The following is a 14,092-nucleotide window of genomic DNA, read 5'->3' as shown; positions in this document are numbered from 1 at the left end:
ATTTGAGATTGAGGAGATACTCGACTCCAAGATTGACCGATGTAGATGCAACAAGTTGCTCTACCTGGTCAAGTGGCTAGGTTATGAAGGGACCAACGAGGAGACACAATAGCTCCTTGCCAGCAAACTCAATCACACCTCTGACCTCGTTGAAGCGTTCCACTCTTGGTACCCAGACAAGCCTGGTCCCAAAGCCCCTTAGGAACCTCGACTCCTCTCCCATGGCTCCTTTCTCTCCACTCCTCACTTCTGTTTTCATTTTTTCTTTCTGTAAGTACAGCTCCCCTCACCTTACTAATTCTGGGCCTTCAAGGGTTCAGGCCTAAGAAGGGGATTCTGTCATATCCATCCACAGCCATTGACTTCCACTACCTCTGATCTTTCCGGACTACCTCTGCTCCTTCTTCACTAACCTCAGAGCTCCCATATTCCCCAATCACCTCTGCTTCCCTCAATGGTCACCACCCCCTCTTTTCAATATATTACCTACACCTCTGTCAGAGACCAGGTTGAGACAAAGGAGTGTCTCCATGGTGGAGGGCTTCAGCCTCAGCGACTTATGCCAGGAGCACTGTGCCAAGTGACACGTCCGTGCCCTAACTTACTAACTGGCAACCAGAACTGAAGGGGGGTAAACTCTAGTCGATTTTATTACTGAGGTGTAACCTATGTACAAGTTGAGTATATATAGTTACAATGAGGGCGGGCCCGCAAATGGCAGAGCCGAGTGGAGCGGAGCTAATGGGGTTAGACATTAGCCGATTGAATATTACCAACGAGTTGGGTTATGGGTTTAACGGAATGGTAGGCGTTAACCCAGAAATGGAAAGGAGGGATAGGCCCGAAGGTGGGCTTGCAGGGCAAGCGAGTGTATTGCCCAGCGGAGGCAGGAGTGTGCTAGTGGACGTCGGAGCTGTCCGGAAGCCTTCAGGGCTCTGTACTTAGGGAGGTGTAGGTAATATATTGAAAGGAGGGGCTGGTGACCATCGAGGGGTACCAAGGGGATTGCGGAATATGGGAGCTCCAAGGTTAGTGAAGAAGGAGCAGAGGTAGACCGGAGGGATCGGAGGGATCAGAGGGAGTGGAAGTCAATGGCCGGGGATGGATATGACAGCCTCCCTAAGTACGGAGCCCTGAAGCTTCTGGACAGCTCCAATGTCCGCTAGCACACTCCCGCCTCTGCTGGGCAATTCACTTGCTTGCCCTGCAAGCCCACCTTCAGGCCTATCCCTCCCTTCTATTTCTGGGTTATCGCCTGCCATTCCACTAACCCCATAACCTGACTTGTCGGTAATATTCAATCGGCTAATGTTTAACTCCGTTAGCTCCACTCCACTTGGCCCTGCCATTCACGGGCCCGCCCTCACTGTAACTATATATACTTAACTTGTACATAGGTTACACCTCAGTGATAAAATCGACTAGAATTGATCCCCCTTTAGTTCTTGTTGCCAGTAAGTAAATTAGGGCATGGACATGTAACTTGGCACAGCGCTCCTGGCTTGAGTCGCTGAGGCCAAAGCCCTCCGCCACAGAGACAAATCCTTTGTCTCGATCCGGTCTCTGACAAGAGCGCTGTGCCATTGCTGGTTGTCCTGTTGGTCCTTAATTTCAGACATGGCAAGGGTTAAGTCTCTAGGGGGCAATCAAGTCAATTACTGACTGAGGTACAAACATGTATGTACATATCTATATATAAAGGGGAGATGGGAGTGCAAAGAACAAAGGGGGTCCAAAATGGAACAAAGGTGTCTGAACAGAGACAAAGGGAAGTGCAGGTTGGGAACTACACTGAGGGTCAAGGGTTAGACTCTATGGTGCATCGAAAAGGAGGTAGGGAGGACAAAGGCCCAGAGGGGCAGGAGGACAAGAGGAAGTGGGGTGGATGACTAACTGGCTAAATAGAAGGAAGCAGTAGTCCAAATAAGGGTGAGGTTGTCAGGACCCAGCCCTTGTTCCTGTTAGGGCACACACCCTGACCTAGCCCACACCCGCACTTGCACCCACACTTGCACCTGCATCTGCATGCACACCCAGCCGTTGCACTCCCTGTGCATGCCCCATGCCAGATGCTCCATGTGGCTGGATGCCCTGGGCCCCTCATGTGACTTCCAGATATCTCTGGAAGTTTTCAATTATATTGGGCCACTGTGGGAAGGTGAGAAGTTAGCTTCCTTCTCACCTTCTTACCCACAGTGTCATATCCATCCCCAGCCATCGACTTCTGATCCCTCCGATCCCTCCGGACTACCTCCACTCCTTCTTCACTAACCTTGGAGCTCCCGTATTCTGCAATCACCTCGGTATCCCTCGATGGTCACCACCCCCTCTTTTCAATTTATTACCTATGCCTCCCTAATTACAGAGCCCTGAAGGCTTCCGGACAGCTCCGATGTCCACTAGTGTACTCCCGCCTCCGCTGGGCAATACACTCACTTGCCCTGCAAGTCCACCTTCAGGCCTATCCCTCCTTTCTGTTTCTGGGTTATCGCCTACCATTCCATTAACCCTGTAACCCGACTTGTCGGTAATATTCAATCGGCTAATGTTTAACCCCATTAGCTCTGCTTGGCTTGGCTCCACCATTTGCAAGCCCACCCTCATTGTAACTATATATACTCAACTTGTACATAGGTTACACCTCAGTAATAAAATCGACTAGAGTTTACCCCCCTTCAGTTCTGGTTGCCAGTTTAGTAAGTTAGGGCACGGATGTGTTACTTGGCACAGTGCTCCTGGCATAAGTCGCTGAGGCTGAAGCCCTCCACCATGGAGACATTCCTTCATCTCGACCTGGTCTCTGACAGACCCATGAGACATCCCCTGACAGTTCCATGATGGGCCCAGGGGGATCCTCCTAGTTGCTGGGGTATCTAGTCCCAGTCTGAGATCCTCAAACTCACTGAGGGGGCTAGCCCCAGCCTTCACAGGAAATGAGTTGAGAAGAAGGGTAACCTTCTCAACCTCCTGTGAAGCCACTACAAATGGGAGCTGGGAACAATACAGTTTTTGGCCCTTTGCCAACTTTCCATAAATGGCACCCCACCATGGGAAGATTCTGGGCAAGCTGCCCACCCAGAAAGTTCCCACAGTTGTGGCTGGTTTCTGGGCAAGTAACTCACCCAGAACTTCCCCATGGGTCTGCATGCATGCGAGATTGTAGAATAGTGATGGGAAAAATAGGGGAAAATGGGGGAAGGGTACCTGAGGGTGTGTGGGGTCAGGGGCTGTGCCCTGACAGAGGGAGAAATGTGAAGTATACATTAAAGCAGCAAAGGGGCTAAGGTAGGTCCATGAAGCTTGGAGGTAACAGAGCTTGTGGAGGTGGGATTTGTCATATCCTGGAATCCCGACCCCGCACTCTCCCACCACATCACACCTTCCTAACAACTTCATCATCCCCTACACCATCACTCTCCATTCCCCAAGCCACCTTCCTTCCTAATGGTCTCAGCTCCAGCCTGTTTGTGGCACACCTTACCTAGGCCACTCCCATCCCGGAAGCTCGGTCCCAAGTCGGAATGTTTGGAGACTCCGGTGAAGGAGCAAAGCTGGATCACCTTATGTAACCAGTTTCCTATGTCCAATAACGATATTAGAGTTTGTGCTGATTTGCGTACTGACCGTGTTTTGGTTGCCAAATATATAATTGTTCATTGTCTAAACAACAATAAATACCCCCCAACGATCTCACCTGATGTATAGATCGTCTATGGATAAAATTCTATATTGACTTTACTATGATTTCTAGTCAATATTACACCTAGATATACCACTTTTCAGTAGGACGTGATTTTCCTGATAATTTACTGAAGGAAAACTACTAATAAAATAATTCCACAATAAATGTTACTCAATACAGGAGTGACCAAACTGCTCTTTCTATCGCTTAGAGTGCGTGCTAGTTATCTAGTAGGTTCAGGATCACTCACTTTTCTCCTGTGGTGTGATAACCAAGTATTGCTGAGAGATTATTCAATTAAGAAGTCCCTCCACCAAATTCTCACTAATTCTCACTATGACACTTTTGTTCAGCTGTGTCTAACTGACCCTAACTCACGCTTAGAGTGACGTGTTAGTTTTATATTAGCTAACAACTAATATTTGCTTTTATCTTTTGGAGCAAACGAACCAACCACTGGTGAGGAGAATTAAACTTTTATTTCTACCTGAGGTTTGAGAGGGGGCAGAAGCGGTGGCCTTTTATGCTTTTCAGAGGCCTCTCTACTCCCACGCCTCGCACTAGTTACATGTGCTACATTTGTATTATAGATAGTTCTAGAATGATATAGGGGCTTGGGCTGTGTAAGCTTAATAATGGACTTAGGACATGACTCAGCAATAAGTAATTCAGTTCTTTGTCTTTTGGGCCGATCTTAGCGGGGTCTTGTAGCGCTAAATCTATGCTCTACACCGCCTTAATTACGAACGGTTATCTTTAGAAATGACTCAGCTATAAAGAAACCTTCTAGACTGTTCTCTAATTCACCCCTTTTTGTGAAACCACATCATTACTAATGTTCTAAAGCTTTCCCAATTAATTAACTGATCCACGAACTTCTGAATCACTTTATGCTTATGATCCGAGATCCAAATTATCAATCATTCCTTTGTTCCGATTTATTTGAGCTTAAAATCAAAAAGTTTTGATGAATCATGGGAAAATATACAAGATCCGGTTTTTTTAGCATTTTCTCCTCCTCTGATTCAATCAGAAACTGTCCGCCCGCGCCGGGAACTACTCTGTTATATGGTATTCGGTCCGCCAGACTTCCGGGCGCCAATATATTTCCCTTGAGTCACATTACTTTTTATAAGAATTAGCAAATAAATATATATGAATTATAAGGTGTTTCGCCGTGTGAGCGATATCTCCGTCAGTTTTGAAGCTTTTAGAATGAAACAAAACCGTGGATAAAGTTTAGAAACATTCCTTCCAGATGGTAAAAAGATTACAGTCAAAGGTTTACTGGTTCCCGAGATATTCACATTTCCTTCCCAATGTTCCTTATTCTGCCATCTATGTGCTATTTTCTTGTTGTAGGGATATATTCTTTGAATATTACACCTATGCCAGGTTCTAGGCATGCTTGTAGTAGATTAAATCTCATGCTACATGGGTGTGGATAATTTATAATGATCTTCTAATGTCTGTCCAGTCTCATAAAGATCATGAGATCTGTTAAACATCTGAACTTGTCACCTGGTTGTTGACTATTCTGATAGATCATTGTTTTATTCTTTGAATATTATTTCTCCTACACCAGATTTGCTCCACTCTCCCGATGGATCTCCAACATCCTGTGGCCTACCTCTAAACCATTCCCCCACCCATTTCATTTATTGGAGCCACCCAACATCCCCTGGATATGTAACTCTGCCTTCGGAGCTACCCGCATCCTCCAGTGACCCCACTCACATCATCACATATTAGTCACCTTCCATTTATAGTGCGACTATCGTCTTCTTTCCATTCAGTCAGCTAACCACCTCTTACCCATTTCTCATTCCCATTCATCCTCCAGCCTCTTACCCTGCCCTCCTTGACCCGACACCTTGGTTCCCTGTTAAGGATATCGTTCAGTATCATTCGGCACCTTTCGGTGTTTTCCATTATCGCTCAGACTTTGACTAAAGTCCTTCCCAGTCCTCCATATATAAATACTTGTAGATTAGAACCTGTAGTTCCCCAGTTCTAATCTTGACTAAAATGTTACCCCAAGTCCCTCTGAGTGAATCCCGACCCCTTCCTACAAGATACCTCAGACACATGAAATACAAGGACTAACTGAGATGTAACGGAGGCACAGTGCTCCCTCCGAGTCGCTGAAGCCATGACCTTCTTAGAGCCTCTTGTACCACCCAGCAGACCCAGGCTTCCTGGAGAGGCTTCGGTCCACTACCAGAGCTCTCAGATCCCCTCTAGTTGAGCCCCACCTGCATTCAGACTCATGCATTTTCCCCTATGTTCAGGGTTTTTGACAGGATTGAAAGTCCAAGGACTATTGGCAACGGTGTTTACATGAAATGAGGTCACCAATGCAATGGACTTTAAGCCAGGGTGGTGTCAAAGTCCAAGGTCAGGACCAAGACAGGATCTTGGAGTGGAGGTATGATCAGTGTCCAAGTTTGGGGTACAGGAGAGAAATGGGGGGTCTGTCAGAGACCAGATCGAGACGAAGGAATGTCTCCATGGCGGAGGGCTTCTGTCATATCCGTGCATACCTGACCCCGACCCGACTTCCAGACCTCCTCCTTCCCCACCTCTGGAGTCCTACCCTACCGCTGTCCATTCCAATACTCACCTTCAGTCCTGGCAACACACCTCCTCTTACCTCCGATGCCACCTCCACTCCTCCTTCCCTCTCCTCCCCTATCTCCGTCTGCTCTGATACTCACCTTCAGACCTGACAACTCTCCTTTCTGCCACTCCTTCTCTCTTCCCTTTCTCCTCTCTCCTCCCTCTGGTACTCTTCCGCTGACCTCCCACCAAGTTACGACCTACCACCGCTGTCCTGTACTTTGTACTCAGGCACCACTCGTATCTTTGCTCCGAGCCTCCGTCATAGTCCCTACCTCGGACTTTGACTCCACCTCGGTCTTAGTCCATTGCATTGGTGACCTCATACTACGTAAACACCATTGCCAATATCCCTCGGACTTTCAACCCCGCCTCCATAAGCTCCGAGCTTCACAGATCACCTTCGGCACTTTCGCCACTTGTAATATATCTCTCGTGTTTTCCCCTCATTGGACTGCTGCTTCTTCCCATTCTAGCCAGTTAGTCATCATCCCCACTTCTCCTCATCCTCCTGCCCCTCTGGGCCTCACCTTCCCTACCTCCTTTCGGACGTATCACAGGTTCTGCCTTATGACCATCGGTACCGCTCCGCTTCTGTCTACCCTTTGTTCCCATTTGGATGTCTTCGTTCCGATTCGGATCCCCTTTGTTTCCTTGTGCTCTTGCCCCCTCCATTATATATATTGGCACTTGTACATACTCGTGAGGGCTCAGTCCGAAATCGACCTGAATGCCCCCTAGAGACTTCCTGCTCGCCTACTGTGAAATTAAGGACCAAATGGACAAACAGCAATGGCACAACGCTCTGCTTGAGTTGCTGAGGCCAAGGTCCTTCCACGCTAAGTCTCCAATTCCACTCCGGAGTCGTCTGAATCCACGCCTCATCTCTAACAGCTTTGGCCTCAGCAACTTATGCCAGGAGCACTGTGCCAAGTAACACGTCCGTGCCCTAACTTACTTACTGGCAACCAGAACTAAAGGGGGTCAACTCTAGTCGATTTTATTACTGAGGTGTAACCTATTTACAAGTCAAGTATATATAGTTACAGCGGGGGCAGGCACGTAAACAACAGGGCCAAGCAGAGCGGAGCTAACGGGGTTAAACATTAGCCGATTGAATATTACTGACAAGTCAGGTTACAGGGTTAGTGGAATGGTAGGTGATAACCCAGAAATGGAAAGGAGGGATAGGCCTGAAGGTGGGCTTGCAGGGCAAACGAATGTATTGCCCAGCGGAGGCAGGGGTGTGCTAGCGGACGTTGGAGCTGTCCGGAAGCCTTCAGGGCTCCATACTTAGGGAGGCGTAGGTAATATATTGAAAAGAGGGGGTGGTGACCATCGAGGGAAGTGGAGGTGATTGCGGAATATGGGAGCTCCAAGGTTAGTGAAGGAGTGGAGGTAGTCCGGAGAGATTGGAGGTAGTGGAAGTTGATGGCTGTGGATGGATATGACAGTGAGGTTATACACCATGCTGAACCATCTGAATATGGGGTTGCCATTCTGGGAATTGCTCCGTGGGTAAAGGAGGAAGGTATAGCATCACCAATGGGTAGAAAAATGGCTGAGTTTAATGTGTGGTTATGGAGATCTAGAGAGGGGGTGAAATTGGCAGCATGGTTGGGTGTGGGAATTTTGCTTGGGTTGTTGGGAATGATGGGGAAAATATGGAAAGATAAGGAGTGCGTGTTTGGAGTGTTGGATAGTGATATAATGAGCATCAGGAGCGTCAGCGAATATGTAGTGCATGTTGGTGGGCAAATTCTGCAGAATCCAACTTTTTGCGGTACATGGAGTTGTCCCCACAACAGTGCATGAAGCACCCAGCCCTGGATGACCTGGACTGTTAGAACTGGGTGGATTTGGACGACTCCGGAGTGGAATCAGAGACTTAGCATGGAAGGACCTCGGCCTCAGCGACTCAGGCGGAGCGCTGTGCCATTGCTGGTTGTCCTGGGGGTCCCTAATTTCGGATCTAGCAGAGGGAAAGTCTCTTGGGGGGAATTCAGGTCGATTTCGGACTGAGGTTACAAGTTACTATGTACATTGTATATAAGGAGGGGTCCGGAATCAAAAGGAGCGAGGGTAGGATGAAAGGAGACAAAGGGAGATGGAAAGAGGAACAACACCGAGGGTCAAGGGTTTGACTCAATGGTGTTTCTCAAAGGAGGAATGAAGGGCCATGGCCGGAAGGAAGGAGGTTGGGAGTGGGGGATGGCTAGCTTACTGAATAGAAAGGAAGCAGCAGCCCAAATAGGAATGAGGGAGAATAGCGGAATTGAATAGGACAATGCAATAGTTGCAAGGTCCGAGGTAAGTCCGGAAAGTCCGAACTTGGAAGTTAAACTCCGGAATATTGGCAAACATAATTAAATGGAATGAGCTAACCAATACAATGGGTATAAGTGGAGGTGGGGTCAAAGTCTGAGGTCGGAGCTCAGACTGGAGGTTCCGGAGATGGGGACACGAACAGGATTCCGGAGCGGAGGCCTGGAGTCAGGAGCATAGGTGTTGCATACTCGCCTGGAAGGTGTCGAGGTTGGGGTTGGACCCGGAATGTTCCGGAGTCGGACCGAAGGTGGTGTCAGAGCCGGAGGTGGGATAACCTCTTGGAAGGGAAGTAGGACTCCGGAAGTCAGGTTCAGAGTTCCGGGAGCCTGGAGCGGAGGTCAGGATTGTATGGATATGACACGGACAGCCTCACAGTGCAACCCAGCACATGCGTGTGCAGCACACACCCTTGGGACCCCCATGGGGACACCCAGATGACTGTGGCTGTATGCAGGGTGACATGGCAAACCTCATGTGACCCAAGCCGCATGTACATAAAAGTACCTGGGGTGGGAACCAAAGAAGTAACCTTCTTCTCACGATTCCCACTTCAGTCTGAGTGGCCAGGGATCATCGTCCCAGATTGGGCCTGTCACTATGCATGCCTGCTCCACACCCTGCAACGGCCTCAGTGCCAGGCATTACACCTGGGCCTCCTCGACCCCAGACATGTCCCTGACACACACCCTGCAACTTCTTGATATCCTCAATCCGAATAGCTTGGGCATGGTTGCAAACCTGGCCTTCAACCTTGTGCTTGTTCTTGATAGCATTAACCAGATCATGTATGACTTGAGCCTCACAAGGGTTTCCCTCACACTCATCAGGTATTGGACTTAGTTTCCAATACCCACTCTTCCCCCTATTCACATGGAATTTGCATTGGCCTTGGTCAAAACAATGACCAAATGGTGCCACATACTGGGAAGTAAAATGCCTCTTGAATGCTGAATAGGTTACTCCTACCAGGCTGGAAGATCATTTCTGGACAGTGACCAGGTGGGTGATATACTCGGATAGGAGTGGCACTGTCACTTCAGTTGGCTTGCAAAAGACACCACAGCAAGAGGATGACTGTGAGCCATGTGGACTCACCTGCTTTTGTCATTGTCACTCACCCTCTTTTGTTGATGTCAGCCCCTTTGTCTTCAGTGCTTCCAAGTCAAGCATGCAGAGGGAGGGTGGTGAAACAAAAAGCAATGGCATGTGGGTTGCAATTCATCATTTGTTGTGGTTTGTTTGTTTGTTCACTCATTCGTTTTTGCATCCATGATCATGTGAGCGACCCGGGAGGGATCAAAATGGGAATGTGTTTGGGGGACTGAATGGGTCACTGAGAATGGTGATGGGCAAGTGAATGGCAGGGATTTTGTAAGGAGTGGTAACCTTAATTCCTATCTTCATTCTATATGTGTCTCATAATAAACATGTATAAACAGTGTATATACAATAACATGGGAATTTGGGAAAAGGAACAGAACTCCTTTTCCTCCCCATCAACAGCTCAACTTTATTGATGACTTGAGGATTGAGGAGAACTGGGGTTGGAACCTACACCAACCCCTTACAGATTTCGTCTGAATGGGACCACCCTTGAAGCGGTTGAAACGGTCTCAAAAGGATCGATGGCCTTTTTGTTCTGGGCATGGCATTCCCTGGGTTCCCATACCAGGATGCATCTGGATCTGGTCAGGTTAAATCAGCACATAAGTATACTGTACCCACATGACCAACTACTGGCTGGGTCCTGAGTGTGACACAAATTTTTCAACTGGCGACTCAGTTTGATGCGTGACACCCAACTGGCCAGCCGGGCCCTAAAAGGGAGGCAGTGCTAATTTCGGGAAAATTAGTCACGTTTGGCAATGAGTAAGAATTTGAAAAAAAAAAATTTCGGTTGGAGCGCCCCCTTGTAAAAACTTTCTTGCACCAGTTATCACATATGGATGGTTTCACGCTTGCACAACAAAGTTCTTCTTGTGCGGATGAACCTATTTCATATAGTAACATCCCTACTATGCTCATTGGACCCTACTTTCCCAAGGAAACCCTTTCTGTCGCCGAGCTCCTCCGGTTCAAGGTTCCATCCCTCCAAACAAATCTACACTCATGTGCATGTCTCAGCTATCACCCACCCTCCATCAGAGATATAATCGAGAGTGATCTCCGCAACACACACTGGCCTTCCTACCCCACAATTAATAATCTAATTTCTGAATATGAGTCCAACTTTGACAACCCACCTTGTTCGGTTAAATTTGGCACACATTACATCCCTATCAAAATCCTCCAAATTTGGGAAACCCTCTTTCATGTTCAGAACCTGCAGAAGGTGTGGAAGGAATCAGAGGTGCAAGTCAGGAAGCCGGCAAACCGTTACCCTGCTCAGCGTGTTGCTATCCTAGCAGCTCAAAAACAGCTCCTATCATCCAAGTGGAACACCAAAATCCTTGGATTTTCAAAATCAACTTCTGGCTGTATTGGAGGGCTGACGCGTTACCTCTCTTTCTCCTGCCTTGTCACTACAGATATTTCGTACCATATTGAACTTCTGAAACATGCCCTAGAGGTTCCAGATATAAGCGCTAGGCTTTTGAGCCCTCTGGACATTCAGTACTTGACTGGGTGTGCAATGCAATCAGACGGGAATGGGCCAGAAAGATATCGACAAAGTCTCACCTGCAAAATGCTCCACCAGTTTGGTGCTGAGCTCGCATCTGGATCTGTACATCAATTTGGAGGGATTATCCATGTCAATAATCACTGGATTGCATTCTCCATTTCCCCCCTAGAATCAACCATTTACCTCGGTGATTCCTTTCACAAGCCAATGGGAGATGATGGGCAATCGGTTGCAGTGAAGGAAGTAATCAGGGTTCTTCGATGGTGGCTTGACATATCCAGTCTAGAGCCAAGCCAGTCTGCATCTCTGTTTCAGATTCGATGGCTACCAATTGCACACCAAAATGATTTTGTATCATGCGGCTTCTTCGCTCTTGATGCACTCATGCATCACCTTATCCCAAACAAGTATCCACTTCACACCGGTGAAGATGCAGCAATACTGCGTGTCAAATTTCTGACATCCATCCTTGACCATCACAGTGCACAGGTAAGTAACCGAGTGAACCAACAGGATGGATGAAATATAACTTCCCTGTGATAAGGCAGCACCGACACAAACAGCGACAATGGCCGCTACACTTGTGGCAACACCGGTAACAGCATCAGTCCAAGTTGCGATGATGCCGGAATCACCGGTGCTGCCTGCAATCCTCATGACCACCCTGTCAGGAACGTTCCAGAAGCGTATCCGGGTGACCCGCGAGGGGCGTGAGGTCGTCCGGGCTCGTAAGGTCGGAGGGGCAGGACTTTAGCTTCAGCGACTCGGGTGGAGCGCTGCGCTTCGTTCTTACGTTGGTGTCCCAATTTCAGACAGAAGCCTTACGATGAGGATAAGAGTTTAGAGGGGGAATCCAAGTCGATATACGAACTAAGGTACATCCGGTGTAACCTACATGCGTTATAAACACAAGTAACTAAATGAGACCGGCCCGGAAGGAGTGGCGGATCAAGCGCGATATTAATGAATGAAGAAAGGAACAAATAGTTAATATCGGCAAACTTGATCAACAAAAGGCAAGCAAGGAACAAAAGGAAAGAACAATAGTCTGTAAGCGGACAAAAGAGAAAAGGCCATCCGGCTGTCTAGCAAGCCGTCCGGCTGGGGGCGGACAACAATGAAGCAGGCAACCTAGGTTGGTAGGTACGTGCGCGAGGGAGGAAGTGCGGATGAGGGTGACGGGTGGACGGATGGGTGGACGGATGATGATGATAGCGGGAGGGACGGACCAAGTGGCACTAGGGCGCATAGAGGGAAGTGATGGATATGTCGGGTCGTGACACACCCCAGCCACAGTGGACAACCTGGTTGGTTCAAATACCCGAGAGCTGGAGGGAAGAAAATCAAAGGTAGACCTCACCATCCAGGAGGGGAATGACAAGCATGGGCTGCTCCAATTCTTCAGCCGTGTGAGTCACGAAGAATTTGAGCAACAAACGATGATTGAATTTGAAAGACTCGCTGAGAGACACAAAGGAGTGCAGATGGCAGCAGACCTAGCAGCAAGGAAAAAGGTGGAGAGAAGTCGAGCATTGGCTCGGGAATGTCAGCAGTGTCGCCGAACGAAGTTGGTAGAGGGCAAGGAAGAATTGAAGGAAGAGGTAAACCAAGTGGTCTTGTTGAGAATGTGCTAGTTTCTAATGGAAAGGATTGCTTAGGGCTTGGTTGATATGGGGTCCAATGCAAGTGCCACAGCCATGTTGGTTCCAATCGCAGAGTTGTTGCAGCCAAAGCGTCAGATTCAGGATTCAATGAAGGAACGAAAGTGCCAAAAGACTACTCACCATTTGGACAATGTTGTCCAGCCTCCTAGGCGAAAAGTGCGCAAGTTTGCCCAGGCAACAAACTGGTTCCAGCCCATCTTCTGGACAGTGATAATGGAAGTGGCCACAACTGTTGGCCAGAAAATGAGTCCTACCGAAATAGTGAAACGGTGTCAAAGGAGAAGCTGGAGACTATTCCACTCACTCCGTGCCGACGTTGTTTGTAAATGGATCGATCGTTCAGGGTCGCATCCATGTTGGTCCAATGAAACACTTGCGAAGGTTGAAAAGGAGAATTGCCCAGGAAGCGGCATTACACAGAGGGGGATATTGGTGAGTTGGGAACTAGCTAGTCGAGTTTTGAAGACTTATAAGATGAAAAAACATAGGCATCGTATCCTGAAATTGCGGAAGTGATCAAACAGATGTTGTTAAGTGTTCGACAGGCTGGTGCTGCACTGGATGCTCACCAAGTCCGTGGTATCATCCTCGCGCAAATTCAACATGCCCAGCCCAGTATCTTGAGGACTGTTGTGAGGATGGATGGAAGCACGTTTTCTGCAAGCATGGGATGGGTTCGGAAATTTCTCAAACAGGAAATGAATTGGAGCCTGCGCCGAGCAACGCATGCTTCCCAAAAAACCCCCCCCGATGCGGATGAAAAAATCCGTTCCTCATTGCTTCGCCAGGCCTACTCTATCCGTCAATATGTGATTCCTGACTGTCTTCGGGTGAACTCAGATCAGACACAAGTGATTTACCAGCAAAACTCAGCCGCTACATATGAAAAGAAGGGATTGCGCCAGGTCTCCACTGTCGGCCACGATGAGAAGCGTGCATTCACTCTCAATGTGGCTGTCTCTGCAAGTGGAATCCTTTTACCCTTCCAGGCCATCTTCCGAGGCAAAACTCCAGCAAGTCTCCCTTCACCGAATGCCTCAAGTTATCCTGAAGCAATGCATCTTGGCTTTGTTTTTGAGATCTCTGGCAATGACACATACTGGGCTAATATTGCGACAATGAAGTCATTTGTAACTCGCATCTTAGTTCCTTATTTCAATACTGAAAAGGAGCGGC

At 48.2% G+C, this 14,092-nt stretch overlaps 1 protein-coding gene across 1 annotated transcript; it reads left to right on the top strand.

The window, feature by feature from the left end:
* Positions 1-10,571: 10,571 nt before the first annotated feature.
* EI90DRAFT_3019435 (uncharacterized protein) lies at positions 10,572-11,490 on the top strand (the record flags this gene model as incomplete). The annotated part of the gene is made up of 2 exons (XM_039057367.1): positions 10,572-11,381; positions 11,422-11,490. 2 exons carry the CDS (start codon positions 10,572-10,574, stop codon positions 11,488-11,490), a joined length of 879 nt encoding a protein of 292 aa, XP_038911727.1.
* Positions 11,491-14,092: the final 2,602 nt, after the last annotated feature.

The sequence above is a fragment of the Cantharellus anzutake genome (genome assembly GCF_015039405.1).
Source record: "Cantharellus anzutake strain C23 chromosome Unknown EI90scaffold_59, whole genome shotgun sequence".
Taxonomy (NCBI): Eukaryota; Fungi; Basidiomycota; class Agaricomycetes; order Cantharellales; family Hydnaceae; genus Cantharellus; species Cantharellus anzutake.
Note: the sequence above shows the minus strand (reverse complement) of the source record. Positions and strands in the feature narration are given on the sequence as shown.